The following is an 18299-nucleotide window of genomic DNA, read 5'->3' as shown; positions in this document are numbered from 1 at the left end:
AAAAATTAAGATAACATAATAGTCAATAAATTTGCAATGCACAAATTTCTATCAAAATTGCGGTCAAAAATACTATTCCAATTCAAAATTACTAAGAATAGCGAGGTCACCGCCAGGGGTCAGAGATCAGGCTCGAGGTTACACTCACATTGATACGCATTGGTCACGTGTCCAGAAAATTTTCCCGTGAAAATTTACCTATTAATGTTGACTGATCTTAGTTATTGGTTCATGCTTGGTTTGCACACACATTGACTCGGGCATTGACTTTGTAAACAGGTTTTCAATTTGTCAAAACCAGTGCTATTTTCTTATTTTGCCGTGGGTGCCCATCCCCACTGCCGTAATGCCCTCAAAATATGTCCTTTACCCAGGCAGTCACTTGCCGTGCCCTCTAATGAAGTTGCCGTCGGTGCCCCAGCCCTGCCCCTTCATTTATAAAACCATCTATCTATGTTTGTGTGTGTTTTCTTCACTTTTGAGAAATTGCCTTGGTGCCCTTCTCAAACTTTCAACAGTTGCCATGAGCCTTCTTGAAATATTACAAACTGCCGTGCTGCCTTGCCTTTTCAGTGAAAATCCAAGGCAATTTCCAACTTGCCCTAAAAAAGTTGCTGTGCCCTTACAGATCCTTAATTCGAGGGCTGCTGACAGTTTCGTCAGTGAACCACTGACTTTATCGAAGCTTCCCAGCAAACACAAAAGCGTTTTCGGCGTCATTCGCAAAAGGTTATAAAAGGTTGTCAGAAAAGCGTTTAAATGTCGGGTTATATAAAGGGTATATTAAGAGTATAAAACGTTTTCATAATCTTAAAAAATATTTTTGATAATCTACTGCTCAGCAAACAAAAATGTTTGACAGAAAAGCGTTTAAATGTCGGGTTATATAAAGGGTATAAAAACGTTTTAATAACATTCCAAAAACATTCTCGAAAACTTGATACAAAACATTCTAAACAGAATGTTATTTTGGGGTTGAAAAAATATTTTGCGAAAAATGTTTGCTCAAAATATTTTCAATAACGTTTTAAAAACGTTTTCATAACCTTTATATAACCCGACATTAAAAGGTTTTGAAAAAACATTTTAAGAACATTTCTGTGTTTGCTGGGTTCAAATATTTTAACATAATGTTATTTAAGTATTGACACAATATTTGACAAAAATGTTTGCAAAAATAGTTTACAATAACATTTTTTGAAAACATTTAAAAATATTGTTGTAGTGTGTTTTCATACAAAAGCGCTTTTAAAAGCGTTATCATGACCTTTATATAACCCGACATTTTAATGTTATTAAAACGTTTTTACCTAAACCAAAAGCCAAAATATAACTTATTTAAAACGTTTTTAAAATGTTTTTGTGTTTGCTGGGTTGTTGATGTTGTGATTGTAACAGCTGATGACTGGCGAGAAGCTATGTCACTTCGGGTAGTGATGTTAGTCTTACTCGCAGTCGCCAAAAGTGGATCCTAAACATGACTCAGATTGTAGACCCCCTCATCTCTGTTCATCACTCCTTGCCCCCTCCTCCTGATCTGAATTGACTCATTGATCCATTGTGCTTTTCTGTCACTCTCTCTCTAAGATTTTTGACTTCCCCAATTGATAATATGATTTTGACGTCACACTACATGTATGACTTCAAATATTAGCATGAAAGTTCATCTGTATTGGTAATCCATATATAGAAAGATTTAAACTCTTGATCTCAATACAAAATATTTACCTCCGTAAGTTTCAGCTGTTGCTACTACAGCCTTCGTCAGCGGAATGACCCGATCGTGCACTCTTGAAGTGTGACGTAATGACCGGGTCATAGACCTTTGGTAACTTGTAGCGCCCTCCGTCTTTGTTCAAATATATTTAGTTGTAACATGTCTTAATTTTATTTCTTATTACATAGGATAATTACATGTTGAACAATGACTACCATCGTACCATCACAAGGGTTTACAGTGAGCTGTATTCCTGGGCACATCTTGAATTCACTACCATCAAATACACAGACAGCGGCTTGTACGTATGTGAAGCACAAAACAGGAATCAGGCTATTACGTATGCATCAGAAGTTATTGTACAGGGTGAGTAAACACACCACACAAAAGAAAGTCCACACTTGTTAGAGTGGTCATCATTCACCATTGTAGTGAATATATGTCATACCAGAAGTAGTAGACTAATGAGATACGGTAATCTGTACAAATGGCCTATACCGATTTTGAGGACATCACTTCTCAAGCATCATCGCTGGGCAGGTCTTACAACGATCAAGTAATTGGAAGATGGTCTAGGCGGGGGTCTAGGATTTTGTGCATAAAAGAAACATACAAATTTGAGCTGCACATCTTTATATCAAAGAGTCGTATGTGAGCTCAACTTGCTGTGAAATTGATGCAAACTAAGACTGCTGATACTAAGCTTTTAAAAGTTTTCAAACTATGGGCTTCCTTAAGAAAACTGGGATTTTAGACACAAACAAAAAATGCCCTCCCATGAAAATCCAACCAGCAAATAAGGGAATATACCCTCAATTGTTGGGAATTTTAGAGGAGGGAGCTCTCTATTTGTACATGAAGTTGACCCCATGGCAAAGGAGCCCAGGTGCATTTTACAGTATCATAGAACATCTCTGTCCACTAAATTTTAAAACTATTCAAGTATGGACGGTTCCGTGAAAATGTGTCTGCTTTTCAAATTTTGTTCCACTTTTCTTTAATAATTTCAAGAGTCCAGCCTTTGTTAGCAAGTCTATTGTTGATGCCTGCATGGAACTCCAATAGTTTGCCACCCTCCCCCAAAAAATGTTTTTACTGCCAATATTTTACCCATCTAAATGTAATAATAAATTATAAGCGGATATCGATAGCCTTAATGCAAATGTTTTAAGTGATGGATATTATTTTTTGCCTCAACAGTTACACCACAGATTACGACTCATCATCCTAAAGGAATGATAGTACACATTGGAGATCCGTTTACATTAGAATGTAGGGCGACTGGTATACCTCCACCAACGTATACATGGTATCACAATGGCAAGGTATGCGTATCATCCCTTCAGTTACAGTATGTAGGCCTATGCCTATTCTATTAGCTTCTATTAAGGTTGGTCTGACGTAAAAAAAAAAAAAAAAATTCTTGGGCCAAAAATGTTTTTTTATTAATTTTTACAAACTAGATAAAAATATCTAGGAGCCGTTTTTTTATTTTGTTAAATTTTGACCAACTTCACCAAAAATATTTGAAATTCGGGCGAAAATCTGGCTTTTTTACGATTTTTTTTGAAAATTCAGCATTTTTGACAATTTTTGGTGCAAATTTCTCGAAGTTGGTCGAAATTAAAAAAAATGAAAAAATGGCTCCTAGATATTTTTATCTAGTTTTTAAAAATTAATACAAAAAAAAATGTTTGGCCCAAGAATTTTTTACCGTTTTGGAGGATTTGGGGCCAAAAATGAGCATTTTGGCCCAAATTTGACCTCACAGATGAACTTATCAAGTCTTTGCCATTCTAAATATGTATACTTTTTTCTACTTTACATCAACAATTTAGCACTTATGAGGCCCGAAAGTTTCCATAATTCCAGGGTTCAGACCAACCTTAAAGCATTTTCCAACCTGATGTGACAGTGATGTCATTGCGCATTTCATTGGGTGCAGCTACAAATCGCTAGTGTTTGCTCAAAGTGCTGGCGTGCACACGCTTAAAGATGCCGTATAGATGCACCCGCGAAACACCTGCCTCAACACTTTGACGTCACTGCCACATCAGGGTGGAAAATGCTTTAGGTGGGGGAGGCTTTATAATTATTTGTCTCAATATTTGATACAAATACCGCTATGTCAGGTTTCCTTCCGACCCGCCTTAAACACCTATATATACACCTTGAGCGTGTTTAGTGAGCCAGATTATTCGGTATAAAAACGGACTATGTACTTTGACTTTTAAGCAGAACTTTACCCCGGAACTTCGTTCTCTAAAACACACTGTCAATCATAGATCACACCACTACTTGTTTATCAATCAAATTTAACCACAATCACTAAGCATGGTGGTACAATACGCGCTAGATTGTATGTTCATCCACCAACTTTCGCACCAGCACAAAAGCGCCGCATTCCATAGATAGTTGTGTACCATGTATAGTTAATAGTAATGGCACGTGGCAGGAGGATTTAAACAATAACGAGATCTGAGCGACCAATCACAAGCCAGATTCATTTAAAGATGCATTACATCATGGCCAATTTAAGTTAGGCCAGACATTGGTCTAACTCGCCATAGAGTACCATGTAAAAGAATCTTAACCGCAAGTCAAAGTAAGTAGTCCACTTGGGAAGCTAACAAAACAGAGGGAGTATGGTGACTGAAAAGATCAGATGTGAAAATCTATCAATTGCACACAAATTAATACAAATCAGAATTTTATGCTTAAATGTAATAGCCAGCGTATGCAAAATGGGCAAGTGGATTACGAAAAAGTCTAGGTAATATCATTTGATAGAGTCATCGACTTATCATTACCATGATTTACAGACTATAGTTGGCAACAGGAAGACGGGTTTGTTTCTTGTGGTTTTTGGGTGTGAATCTTGCATGGTTGGACAGGGAAGGCATCGCAGCGATGACACAACGCTTGGCAGTGATGACAAAATGCTGACAAGATATTTAGTGCAGATACCTGTCATTAGTGCATACACAATTGACCGAGATTCCACTGGTGGGCCCTGGGTCTTCAAAATAGTCTGTACGGAGATTTGCCATGCAGACTTTTGGATGCTGACCTTCTCTATACCTATTTTTTGCTGTTTTTACAACCCATCGCAAAAAGCACCCAAATTGGGTGCTTTTTAGGGCAATTTTGCCCAAAAGACCCCAATTTGGTGCATTTTGTCACCACTGAAAACCCACCCATCGATATACCAAAACTGATATACCAAAACCGTGGCACATCCCTGTACACCTTCAACCAGAAAGAACCCCAAGGATTGGGGCCACTGGGACTAGCCATTTTCAGTCAATAGTGCAGAGTCAGCATAATCTATGTATAAAAATTGTGAAAATCAAATTACATTTTTTGTTGAATGGTGAATTATCCATTTATGTTGCATTAGAGCTCCATGGATACACGCTTATCCTTTGATTGACCGCATAATATGATTCTAGAAATTGGTCTATCTAGCGGCTTAGGGTGTTAGCTAGCAACCTGTCTGTCCATCGTTTTGGATGGGTACATATAATTTGCTCCATGGACAGGCAAGCAGGCCCATACGTAGCGGGGTGCGGGGGGTGCGACTGCACCTCCCCAAATTTGCAAAAGTATACAAAAAGTCCCAAAATTTAAGAATTTGCGAGTGCAGCTAGCAAAAAAATCAGTTTTTGAACTGTTTTTGGGTCAAAAAAGGTCCAAATTTTGGGGGAAAATCCTGCGCACGGGCCTGCAGGCAAGATTAATGCCCGTTTGACAGATGCAAATTTACAAATAATGCTTGTTCAATTTCTGTGAACTCAAATCAAGACACCGGTAATAAATCAAGGTGATTGCAATAGCTTCAGAAGGTCTGGTTTATGTTTTCTGAGTCAAATTTTGGACGGGCAGTTTTGGTGAAAATGATGGGCACTTGTCAAATCCTAGCTGCTGCTGATATCAGTGCCCCAAAAACAGAAAATAAAAACACCACAGTTGTTTTTTTTTTTTCAACACATAGGTTTTCAGTTGACAAAATTTATGTTGTTGAACTTTGAAAATTAGGTTCTCCCCTCCTTTTTCAAATGTTGCTCCATTTGAAGTGACCTTAAATATTGAAAGTTTTATTCAACATTCTTAAACCTCAGACAAAGTTTATGAGAAACATACTATTAAAATATACTTCATGAGCAATAGAAATGACAAGATATTTTTGATTAATATCTAGTAACACTGAGCTGTCAAATTGATTAGCCCATGGCGGTGTGTTTCAACATTTTGAGCTAAACAAGGTTAATAGTATGGTTCAGCTTTGGGTTCACATTAAATCATTGTTTTCCTGAAAACAGATTCTAAATATAAATCAGGAAGTTTATTTTTAGACTTTCTAAATTTGGACAGGGTTAATGAAATAAGTCTTGTGAATAACCTTCCTTACTACAGACTTGTAATGACGTTGCCTAGTGACGTTGTGACGTTCAGGGTTCAAACTGAATATTCATTGGGAAAAGTGGTAATTAACACATGTTAAGGGTGGTCCCTGGAATTATGGAAACTTTCAGGCCTCATAACTGCTAAATTGTTGGTCTAAATTATATAAATGTATAAAAAAAGTATAAAAATCCCCCCCCCCAAAATATATATATCTTGACCCAATTTATTTTACAACTTTACAATTTATTTTTGAAAATTAGGTATAAATATCTAGGAAAAGAATTTTGTTTTTGCAATTTTGACCAACTTTGAGAAATATTAACAAATACAGTTGAAAAATGCTTAATTTGGTAAAAAAAAAGTCACAAACAGCATGGATTTTCCTCCAAATTTCAATTAATTCAGTGAAGTCAGAAATATTGGGTAGAATATGATAAATAATGTTTCTCTTTCTCTCTGTTCAGTCAATTGCAAGAATTGCAGACAGTCATTTTACAGAAAACGAGGGGGTACTATCCATCCAGGAATCGTTTGGTACTGATGCTGGGGAATATTACTGTCAGGTTGTCAACACTGTGGGAGAAGTCTACAGTCCTGTAACAGTTCTCTTTATAGATGGTAAGTTTAAATCCCCTTGCTGAAACCCTGAAGGCAAGTGTATTATTTCTCGACCCATACATCACTATATCAAAAGTCAAGTTTCAGCAAATTGAACACAAATATTCTTAATTTTTACAACTTTTCCCAAAAAATTTTGGGAAAATGTTACAAATTTTGGCTACAGTGAGGCAAAATTGGGCAATTTGCCAAAAAAAATTGAGATTATTTTGAAAAAAAAGGAACCATCCATGTACTAAAATTAACCTAGAAAAGGGGTGATTGATATCAAAAGGCGAAAATGCTACCCATGTTTTGCGGCACTTCCCGTATGGTCATTTGTACTGAATACTCCCTGGATTATTTCTATTACCCTTACAATCGATTATACTAAATAGCGGGGATGTAGCTTCCCGGCCAAGCTTTCCATCGCCTTGTTCGCAGTGATGATGCAATCGCATCACATGAGATACTCGCCCGTACATATGTTGTTGGAATTGAGGTGTTTTGATGTTTGCTACGGTTAGACCGGTTAACTCCCGGTCCCATTATTAGGGCATACAACTGGACAGGTAGCATTAGTATTGGCAGCTATTTGCTGCACACATAATTATTATATCATCATCAGCAGCCATTGTCGGTCAACTGCTTGGCGAAAACCTCAGCATGTCTCCGCCAGGTAGCTCTATCTCTCGTCTTGCTGAACCCATTTACTGTTTCCCAGTATTGGTCTATCTCATCTCTCCATCTCTGCACCCGGGGGGGGGGGGCACTGTAGTGGTGAAGGGGGGTATCAGGCGCGTCCGTAAATTCACGTAAAAAGGGTATTTTTTCAGACTGTGGCACGTTACGTGCATAACGTGAATAGGGTATCAAATTCATGTAAAATTCGTGTAAAAGGGTATGTTTTTGGAGCTCTTACGTACTTAGGGTAGTTTTGCCAAGTTTGGGATTTTGTGCTTTCTCCTTCATTCTTGAAAAGTGAAAGAAAAATCTGCGGTCTTTTTTCCCTACTTTAATGCTACACCCCAAAAGGCAACCTTCAGCTGTCCGCCGGCACATCAACAAAAAGCTCCTGAAGGCAACAACTGCCTATTTAGGGTTAAAAGTACCTGTTTCTGTGTGTTTACTTGTTTAGGGGTAATAATTGCATAAATTACTTGTTTAGGGTTGGGTGAAAGACAACTACTTGTTTAGGGTAGCAAATCGTGCTACTTATACTTGTTTAGGGGTGAAAATTTCAGTCTCAGAATTACTTGTTTAGGGTGCTTTTTGAGAGTCCACGGACGTGCCTGATACCCCCCTTCACCAATACAGTGCCCCCCCCCCGGGTCTCTGCACTGTCTTCCCCAGTTCCTGTTTGCCATCATTGGTCTCCATCTGTTGTCTGTTCTTCTACTGATACGTCCTGCCCAATTCCATTTCCTTTGTTTAGCTGTTTAGATGTTGCGAGTCTTTGTTTGTTCTCTAACCCATTTGCTTGTCTTCCTGTCTTTGCAGGTGATCCCTAACATGTTTCTTTCCATGTTGTGTTGTGTTATAATTATATAGGGCCTACAAAAATATTCCTAAAGCAGTATTTAGACTTTTTATTGTGCGTAAAATATTGTATGTACAATATCTCGTTATTTAATCTATTGCCATTCTATTTACAATAATGTTTAAGTTCTAACGAATGTTTGATGGCGTAAAATCGATAATATATTTCTGCTAGATATTATATGTAACATCTTATCGATTTTTCGTCATCAAACATTCGTTAGAACTTACACATTACTGGAAATAGAATGGCAATAGATTAAATAACGTAGATATATTACATACAATATTATACGTATAATACTCGGAGTCTGTGGAGCGCGCTTAATTGAGTTTTGGATTTCTTGAGAGTATGGTTAATGGTTGTTCCTGTTTTAATAAACAGCTGTGGCACACCTGGTATTATTACCCAGACAACACTTACGTAGACAAGTACCTCAAGATTAAATTGCTTAAACAATCAATTATAGGCCTACTGTCATGCTTACTAACAAATTAAATGAGATGGGAAGTAAGTAAAAATATTTTTAACATCTTAATTGTTGTTTTAATTATTTTATTCAGTTCTTCCTTCCTTCAGTTCCTTATACATTCATTCATTCATCATTGCTTTCCCCCCTTCCATTCTTCCTTCCTTCTTTCCTTCCTTCCTCCTTCCTTCTTTCCTTCATTCCTTCCTCATTCCTTTCTTCCTGCCTTCCTTCATTCATCCTCTCATTCCTTCTATTATTCCTATCTTCATTCCTTCCTTTCTCTTATTCCATTCTTCCCTTCCTTCATTCATCCTTCCATTCCTTCTTTTATTCCTTTCTTTTTTCTTCCTTCCTTAATTTGATTAATTCATTCATTTTCAAATAAAACCTTAACCAAATAATCCAGTTTTCATTTTTTTAATCCTATATGACCGAAAATTTAACCTTTGACCTTTTTGTTTATAACTTGAAAGGGTATGTCACAGGTAGTTCAAACTACACGACAGCTTCATTCCAATTCAATTTATTTCATCCAAAACGGTCCTGTGATACACCTTCCCCAATCAAACACATTTCTCTTGCATTTGATCATCTTCTACTCTTCCCTAGAAAAAATCATTATAATACCAAATCTAAACACCATGCCATGGAATTCACCATATGACGTCCAAGCTCACATTGGGCGTCCCATTCCTTTTTTAAAGGAATTTTTATTATTCATTAGGATGAGAAGAGCTATGTTGGTACATTGTGGTTTGTTACCAAAATTGACCAACTTTGACTCCTGTATTACCCTTTAAATTCAAAATCCCCCCATGCCCAAAGGCACTACTTGTAATGTAAGCACCAACCAAATTCCCATTTATAGCCATAACATACGATCTTATAATATATGAAATCAGTTAAGGGTACTACACCTCGCTAAATTTGTGTCTATTTTTCATTTTTCTCAAAACTAATAACACAGTGGTAACAAAAGTTATGTATATTATAGGGCAAGGAATCCAATTACTAAAGTGGAATTTCAGTGACCCAAGGCTAGCAGTTTGTTATTTATGATATGGTACCGCTAGGATGTACCTCATTTCCTATCATATATACTGAACCGCTTGTCTTGAGTCACTGAAATTTCAGTGTAGTAATTGGATTCCTTGCCCCAAAAATATACATAACTTTTGTTACCAGTGTGTTATTATTTTTTGAGAAAAATGCAAAAATAGCCACAAATTTACCACAAGGGTGTAGTACCCCCTTGATTTTTTTAAACCTGATTTTTTGGCATGTATGTAATGTTTGCAATGGATCAGCCAAATTTGATTTGTTTAAAGGTCAGCAGAGCAATTTTGACAAGTCAAAATAGTCATATTCATAGAATTCCATGTTAAATGACCAAAATAACCAGTGGGGTTTCTTTCACTTTCCCTTGTTTAATATTTAAACTTAAAATGGACAGAAACCTTCCTGGCAGTTATTATTACCATAATCAGCATTTAAGGGTAAAGAATAACAAAATTAAAATTTGACAAAAATCATACATAATGGCTTTAATTTTATTCAAGAAAAAAATTGTACCCAAATCTTTGGATAAATTTCATTCCAAGTGTACTATAATTTTCAATGATTATGTTTCTCATTTTTTCTTTTCTTCAGGTCTGCATTTCTTAAACCAGCCTCCTCCAAATGTGTACATCTTAAAAGGCACATCTAAGGAGTTGGAATGCATTGTAGCAGGTACAAAGAAGGCAACCAGAGTAGAGTGGTACCGAGATGACAAGAAAATCAGACCAAGATGTACACCTAAGATCTTTCCACCGTACGTAGTCTAGGAAGTTTATTACAAGAACAATTATGTTGTAATATCAATGGATGAAAACACAAAGGATGCAGTCCCGGGGTGGGGGTCTCAAAACATTCATTTTACAAGAAGAAAGGTGTTTCTTTAAGGACGATCCTCGCTTTGGGTATTTTTTTAATGACCCAATTAACGGCCAGTAGTGGTGACATATTTGTCAAGTTATTTGGCACAAAAGAGTAGTTTCTGATTTTACAAACTAAAAATTCTGAATGATGCTCATACCAACACCCAACACCCCCTACTTGACTTGCTACACACCTGTGTCCAAGAAAAACATCTAAAAGGGTATGTTTTTCACCACACAGCGTCGTCGACGTCTTTTTGAAAAAGGGGTACTTTTTCAGAAGGCATCGCCATTTAGGGGTCCTTTTCAGCCAAATCCTTAGACGTTTAGGGTTAGTAATATTATTGTTTGAGTGAGTTTGCACTAATTTGATAAAAATCACCACTTTTTAATTGATTCTTGTTACTTTTGTGCATGTTTTCTTCAGTTTGTCTGCAACATCAAAAAGACACCTTGGGTATCAAATTAGATCATTTCCCTGTTTACGCCACTTAGGGTATCAATATACATATTTCTCAGTTGACGCCATTTAGGGTATGGTTTTTGCATTTGCTACACCATTTAGGGTAGGATTTTGCATGTGTTTCGCCATTAAGGGGTGCAATTTGGTTATGTGAAAATTCGCCATTAAGGGTGCATTTCAGAGGTGTTCGGACGCGGGCGGGGGGGACTTTTTTGTGAGAGTGGCCCCCCCCCCCCCGGGACCAACACACGTAATGTCTGTCCTTGTTTAGGAGCAAATTTCAAACCAATTCCTCACTTTATAATGCCTATCCTTGTTTAGGGGCATCTTTTGAACCAATTCCTTGCTTAGGGTGTTTTTATTTGAGCAAAATCCTCGACTAGGACTAGTTTGACAAATTTTTGACACCCTAGCTTTTTGAAAGTCAATTCACACGGATGCTTACAACTTTCAAACATGAGAATTTCCAGCCAAACTCTGGAACCAGTCTTTTTGATGTCAAAATTCCTGCAGTTTTATTTATTTTCAGCCCATTTTCAGGTGTTTTGGCCAATTTTATGCGCTTTTCCAGACTTTTTCATAAATGCGTAGTCCCATGCCTGAACTTTTATACATGAAAGCCTCCCTCAGATGCAGGATATATGGTGGTATACTAAATATCAGAACATGAAGTGAAACATTCAGTGTTTAAAAGACACCATTCTCCCATGACTCCAAAAACAACCTGGCATTATTAGAACTGGCTGCAAGGTCTTTGTCATAAAAATGAATTTCTTGATTTTCAAAGAGGCCTACACGCATGATTATTGATTTTACAAACATGCACGTCAGGTTTTGGACAGAGGATTTAATTAAGATGGCCTAATAAGTTGAAAGTTCCATATGGGTTTCAACCGAATGCAGACGACCTCGGCAGACTACACATTCCAAGTTTTCTTTGAAAATTGAAAAATTACAGAATTGATCATTTTCATTACCATACTTGGAATAAGCATTAAAAATGCATTAAAATGAGTACAAACAAGCGCAGTATTGGTTAAATCCATGATTCCTGACTTGAGATACTCAAACTTGAAATTTTGAGCAAATATCTCAAAACTTTTTATGTTGAAATATATGGCCCATATGCAAAATATTAACAAACATTCTTTTTTCTGTTTCCCGGTAGTGACTGTCAAGTTGATGTGCAAGGCAATACATTATTCTTAAATTCAGTAGGCATAGAGGAACAGGGTACCTATATGTGTGTTGCAAGGGAAATTGAAGGCATAGACCCGCAGCAGATCAGAACTAGAGCAACTGTACACATTATGGGTAAGTACTTTTGTTACAATGTATGGTCAGTGGCTGTCCCCCTTGTGGCAATGTATGGTCAGTGGCTCCCCCTATTTGATTCAAACAGTCAATGTTTATGTCACCTCCAAATCAATGATATTTTATGTGATTTTGACAACAGAGTCAGTTTCAGAAGAGCAATTTTTATTATGTTTTTAATTTTATAAATTTCCAGATGCAGCATTTATTGATGCTTTTTGTTTTATAATATACATATGGAAAAGTTTTCCTATGAAAGAGTCTTTAAATGAATTATACTCGACTCCAATGTGTGCACCTGTGTGTACAGAGGCGTTTGAGGTCAATGCACAATGCATACATTACCACGCACACTAAGCAGGGCTGTACTGAAGGTATGGTTTTTCCTACGGTACGACCGCATTTTGTAACCAATCAGATTCCTTTTTAGAGAGTAGAATCTGGCAAAGTATTTCTAGTAAATACCGTTTGAGCCAAGTCAATCAGACTGACTGTTATCAAGTGAGGGCCGTCTATAGCACGCTACTTTAATGACACGGGGTGCATGTCAGTGTATTTCGCCATAAATTGAATGAGATTTTGGGAATACCTTGCGGTGTTTAGTGCTCCTGTACGACGAGGTCTTTCATCAGATTTCCTTAAAAATCGGGGAAAGTAAAGTTTAATATATACATGAGACAATTAAGAGTGAGCCAAAAAATAAAAGACTTTCCCTTTATAAATTATAATTGAAGTTGAAAGTGAAAAAAGACAATTTTTTCCCATCGCTTAACTTTTATTTGAGCAAAAGAGACTACTGTTCCATATGTTTAGGTGTGGCACACAGGGGTGGCCACACCCACTTGTGTTGTGTATCACATGTCTGGGTGAACGTAATAATCAATTTTCTATAGACCCTGAAAGAAAGTGTCAAAATGATGCACCAAATGGTTTCAATAATTGAACCTTCATTTTCCGAAATTTTTCAACCCCTTATACACTATATATCATACTTATAGCAGTTAATTTATATTAGTGAAACTAGGGTTGGGCAAATCACCATACTTTTTTTGAAACGAGTGTTTTCTATGGCCAAATTTAGTGTAGAGTCCAAATCTGCTAACGTTTTTACGTATGATGACGTTTGATACCACTAAAGTTCAAAAAATTCATATTGGCCGCCAAAATCACATTTTTTAAGCACTAAATCGCTTATTTTTATACTTTACCAACCTGTGACATGTCTTTTCATAGGTTATCAGGGTCAAGAAACACATTTTTATCACTTTTAACATCAATTTCTGTACATGAAGGGTGTTAAGTGGTAAATATTTTTTAAACATCCCCAAAACACCAAAAATGTTGTTTTTCCAACATTTTTACACCATTAATATACCTTGTATGATTTTGTACTGTCTAATATTTAATAGCTGATTACATTACAAGTCAGCCCCAGATATTTATCTGGTATTATTGTCCAAACAGCCAATATTATTTTTGGTCAAGATTGGGAAGAAATAAGTGAAAAGGAGGAGTGGGATAGTGAAGATGATAAAACATCAGAAGACGATACAGCAAAGCGTCAGAAATCTGCTAAGGACTTAAACTTATGTCTTTCCAAGTCACAGAACTGTGATTCGATATCTAGAGGATGCTTCCTGCTGAACACTAATAAGAGTGATGATGATGTAATTACTGTAGGTCTTGACGACACAACCAAAGCAGCAGGGCATCAAAATAATGTATGATGTGAAAGCTGATCACATTATCAGGTCCTAACATGTCTCGAAAGACCATGACAACAGTCTACAGAAAATATCAGTCACTCAGGAGCTGATGGTGCTGTTGCATAATGATCTAAAACTGAAATGCCTTGCAGCGATAGACTTTTGGATGCCAGATCGTGCAGGCGATTGTTCCAAGCTCTTGCAAAGTCTCGAGTGACTAAAGAGAAAATCCTCAAATGCAGTGCACACACTATACTAGGCGCGACTCACGTAGACTCAAGTCTTTAAGAACATCGAACAGAAAATCTTCGTTCAAGTGAGAAGGTCTTCACATCACCAGGATCAAGTGTCTACACGCTGGCCCTCATTGCAATATCAAAACTATTTTCTCCTAGCCATGCTGCACACTCCATATCACTGTGTAACGAATATACATCATGGATGGAGATGGAAGACATCGAACATGCCGGTTTCAAGGGCTTCACTGGTAATAGATTCGGTAGAATTACAGAGATCACAAAGCAATATTTCATGCAAAATAGAGCTAAGCGTGTCATATTGGTCTGCCAACGAATGCATATGAAAATCATCGTATTCAACCATTGAGCCACCGCAGGGCAGTTGGAGCAGCCAAGCTCCATCGTATGTTTTACAAGGAGGGCCCGAGTTATTATGCCAGCTGATGCCAGACATCCACGTCCATGACCCCAGGTTGCGACCGTCTGTGAGATCCCATGACCTAGCAGTGGCAGATAAAACCTTGTCAGCCATGAAAGATCATTTCTACCATCTACAGCCCACTTATGGAATTCTCTAACTGCCCAAAATTCCAGCCATTAGATTGAGGGCCAGCTTCAGCCGGGAGGTTAATCGCTTTCTTGGTGCTTCCTCGTCAGTAGCTTCTTAATGATTTTTTGTCTCTGCTGTTAATGCCCAGTTATGCCATGTCGTAAAGAAACAAAAAAAAAGCTAGCTAAAAAGCTAGTTTTGGCTAGTCGACGTATATTCAGAATAACTGGTTATTGTGTTGTGCTAAATTCTACTCCAAATTGGGAGATGCTTTCATTTTCCCTCTCATGGATCTCTTAGGAATAGATGACAGAGGCAGGAATGTTGATAGAAGTGAGCGTACCTGGTTAGGATTGCGCAAGTTCTTTGAACGAAAGCTACCTGAGCTTAAGCAAGTCAGAGATGAGTCTATGGATAGTCATGATGGCAAGAGTAGACTGCATGGTGCGGTGCTTGATGAAGTGATTGATACGTTAGAGAGACAGTTATCTGAAATGGCATTCTTCCGCAGTGGTGAGGGTATGGATGTAGAGATTGATGAAGACAAGATGGAATTTTCACCTCTTACAAATCTAGGGTGTGAATCAGAATTCGCCAAACTGGATGTACGCATTGTTGCAAGAGGCGGATCTACATCAGTCCAAACCCATTCACGTAAAAACATCGTAACAACAAATTGGTTACTTTCTGATCCGTCTTTTACGACACTTAGCAATGTTGAAAAATGCAACAAATGGAAATGGGCAAGGACCTCTGACAATGTATCTGATGTAAAGGAGATAGAGTCAAACTACCTTTATACAGTCAAAATTACAAAAAGACTGGCTCTCATGAAAAAAAGCAGAACTGAAGAAGAAGGAACGGACCAGAACAATGAAACTCCATGATGAATGCAAGGCCCAGCAGGGCCCAGTGACACCAAGCAAAGTAGGAATACTTGAGGACCGAACAGAAAAGGAACTACTCAGTGAAGTAGGTTATCTTACGGTAACAGTTGCCCCTGATATTCGTCAGAGGCGAAAAGAAAAACACGATGGAAAATTCAGAATGGTGAAGTTTTCATGCAATGAACTGAGGCAGTCTATACAAAATGCTGTGAAACCAGAATCTAACTTGGATATTGATATTGATGTTTTATTAAGGAATGTGCTAAAACCCTGAGTTTGACATGGATTAACAGCCAAATAAGGTGTCCAAAGTAAACTACCATAGTGACACTAGAAAGAACACTGTTACATCACCTTGCTCTGCTCAAAAAGACGATTTTGGAAAAATTTGTGCTGAAAATTGGATTAAATTTAATACAAACTCCACATAACTTGTTACAGGTACATCTATTCACTTTTTAAGCTTAATATTTGGGTTTCTTGACACCAAAAACCTATAATAAGACATATTGGATGCTATAAGTGTAAAATTTACAATTTATTGACAAAATTGCGTAATTTTGGCGGCCATTTTGAATTTGTGAACTTTAGTGGTATCAAACATCATTGGAGGTCAAAAATTTTACCAGATTTGTGTTCTACGCACAATTTCGCCATAGAAACAATATGTTTTATAATTATTAATATTGATAAAAAAGTTGATGTATGCCCAACCCTAGTGAAACCTTGTCCAGGGATGGCTTCAATTGACGCGATTCCAAACACAGCGCGCCACCAACGACGGCAGTGAAAATTGGCATTTCCCGTGTCTGGGGTCGACATCCTTTTTCATCAACCATAGCTGACCATGTTTATGATTATTACTCTAAAAACACAATGTTTTATAGTAGGCTACTTTTTGAAAAAAATTTCTGTGTTGAAGTGAAATATTGCAGTTTGATATTCACAGATGTCCTTTTCTAAAACCCACAAACTTGATGTTGATACTAGGTGTTTCCTCTAAAACCGCCCTTTTTTGTTTTTAAACTTTACGATGCTTTTCAGCCCGATACGCGCGAGCCTAGTCAATGCGAAGTAGGCCTAGGCCTGTCCTTTTTTAATGGAAAACGCATAGGTTTTATTTTGGTTATTAGAATAAATTGTTTTAATTCTTTCTGAATTTATTGTTTGTTCAATACGATAATAATATAACACCAGCATACTTAAGAACATCCATACTATAGGTGTTGCGTTTTTGTAATCGGCCTACATTTTCTAAAAATGGGTTTTTTGCACGGTTAAGGCGCATAGCGTTCGCCCATGTGGATAGGCCTACAGCAAAGAAATTCAAGTAAATTTTAAAAAGATTCTTAATGTCTCATTACTTATTATATGCATCACATTGGTTTGCCGTCTTTGTTATTATTGTAATTGTTTGATTTGTCCATATTTTATTTTAGCCTAAATTTGTATTTTTAATTATAGGCCTATTAGGCTACTATCAAACATTAACGTTGGTTGGAATGAGTTTCTTTTTAGACATTCAAATAAATATTCAATTGGACAATTTTAAACACCTAGGCATATACATGTTTTTTTTAAAGAAAAAGAAAATGAGAAAGATTAAAATCTTTCCCATTTTCTTTTTCTTTCTCGTGAAATTATAAGTCAACACTGTGAAAAGAACTGAACTGTAGTGTAGCCCAACCTTTACGGCATTGTGGACTTTGGCCAAATTGGAAAGGTTTAAATTCGGAGGGTCAACATTTCTTGCATATTAAATAATGGATCAGGCCCATGGATCAAGGACTCAACCTAAAGTAAAGAGGTCAAATCTGGTGATGGACGCATTGTTTAGGTTAGGCCTGCTTCATTTGAGACTGAAGGGGCGAACAGGGGCCCCCCCCCCCCCCACACACACACACCGATTTACGGTGAAGGATATACTGTACAATAAGGGACAATTTGCAGTTGATGTATTTGACAAAAACAAGATAACTTAACATGCTTAACAATGTAGTTTGGAGGCCATTATAGGCCTAAATGAAAATGAAAACGTGCCTATTCATACAGAAGGGTAGGCTTATTGAGGGGCTGAGCCCCCAGCCCCCGGTATAAGCCTATGTAATTTTGTTGACAGAATTGCACCACAAGAGTTTATTTTAAAAATTAACAGGTTTATTAATTTTGTTTAGTGCAAGTATATATTTTCTCCCGACATTATACATTGGGGCCGAAGTGTTTTGTTTATAGAGCTATATAGAAGGAAATGGCTTCTAAATTTACGACGTTTCGTGATCATACAGTAGGCCTACATCATGCTACAAAGAGCGTTTCAAAATGTCACACGAAAGATGCTTTAAAACAATTAATTCATATCTATTAAAGTTTGTAAAAAGGTTATAAATGTAAAACATCTATAGGCCTAGGAAAAAATAATAAAAATAAAAAAAAATAAGACAAGCGTTCAAAACATTTATGAAAACCAAAAGCTTTTATCTTAATCATA

General features: G+C 37.1%; 1 protein-coding gene across 1 annotated transcript in view; it reads left to right on the top strand.

Annotated features, from left to right (window-relative positions):
- LOC140169827 (protein turtle homolog B-like) overlaps positions 1-18299 on the top strand; it is a 69636-nt gene that overhangs the window by 39225 nt on the left and 12112 nt on the right. The window contains exons 7-11 of the mRNA XM_072193128.1: positions 1906-2083; positions 2918-3042; positions 6589-6742; positions 10384-10546; positions 12284-12429. Coding sequence (XP_072049229.1) covers positions 1906-2083; positions 2918-3042; positions 6589-6742; positions 10384-10546; positions 12284-12429 — 766 coding nt within the window. The remainder of the gene's footprint in view (positions 1-1905; positions 2084-2917; positions 3043-6588; positions 6743-10383; positions 10547-12283; positions 12430-18299) is intronic.

Source organism: Amphiura filiformis, chromosome 14, assembly GCF_039555335.1.
Source record: "Amphiura filiformis chromosome 14, Afil_fr2py, whole genome shotgun sequence".
NCBI classification, from domain to species: Eukaryota; Metazoa; Echinodermata; class Ophiuroidea; order Amphilepidida; family Amphiuridae; genus Amphiura; species Amphiura filiformis.
Note: the sequence above shows the minus strand (reverse complement) of the source record. Positions and strands in the feature narration are given on the sequence as shown.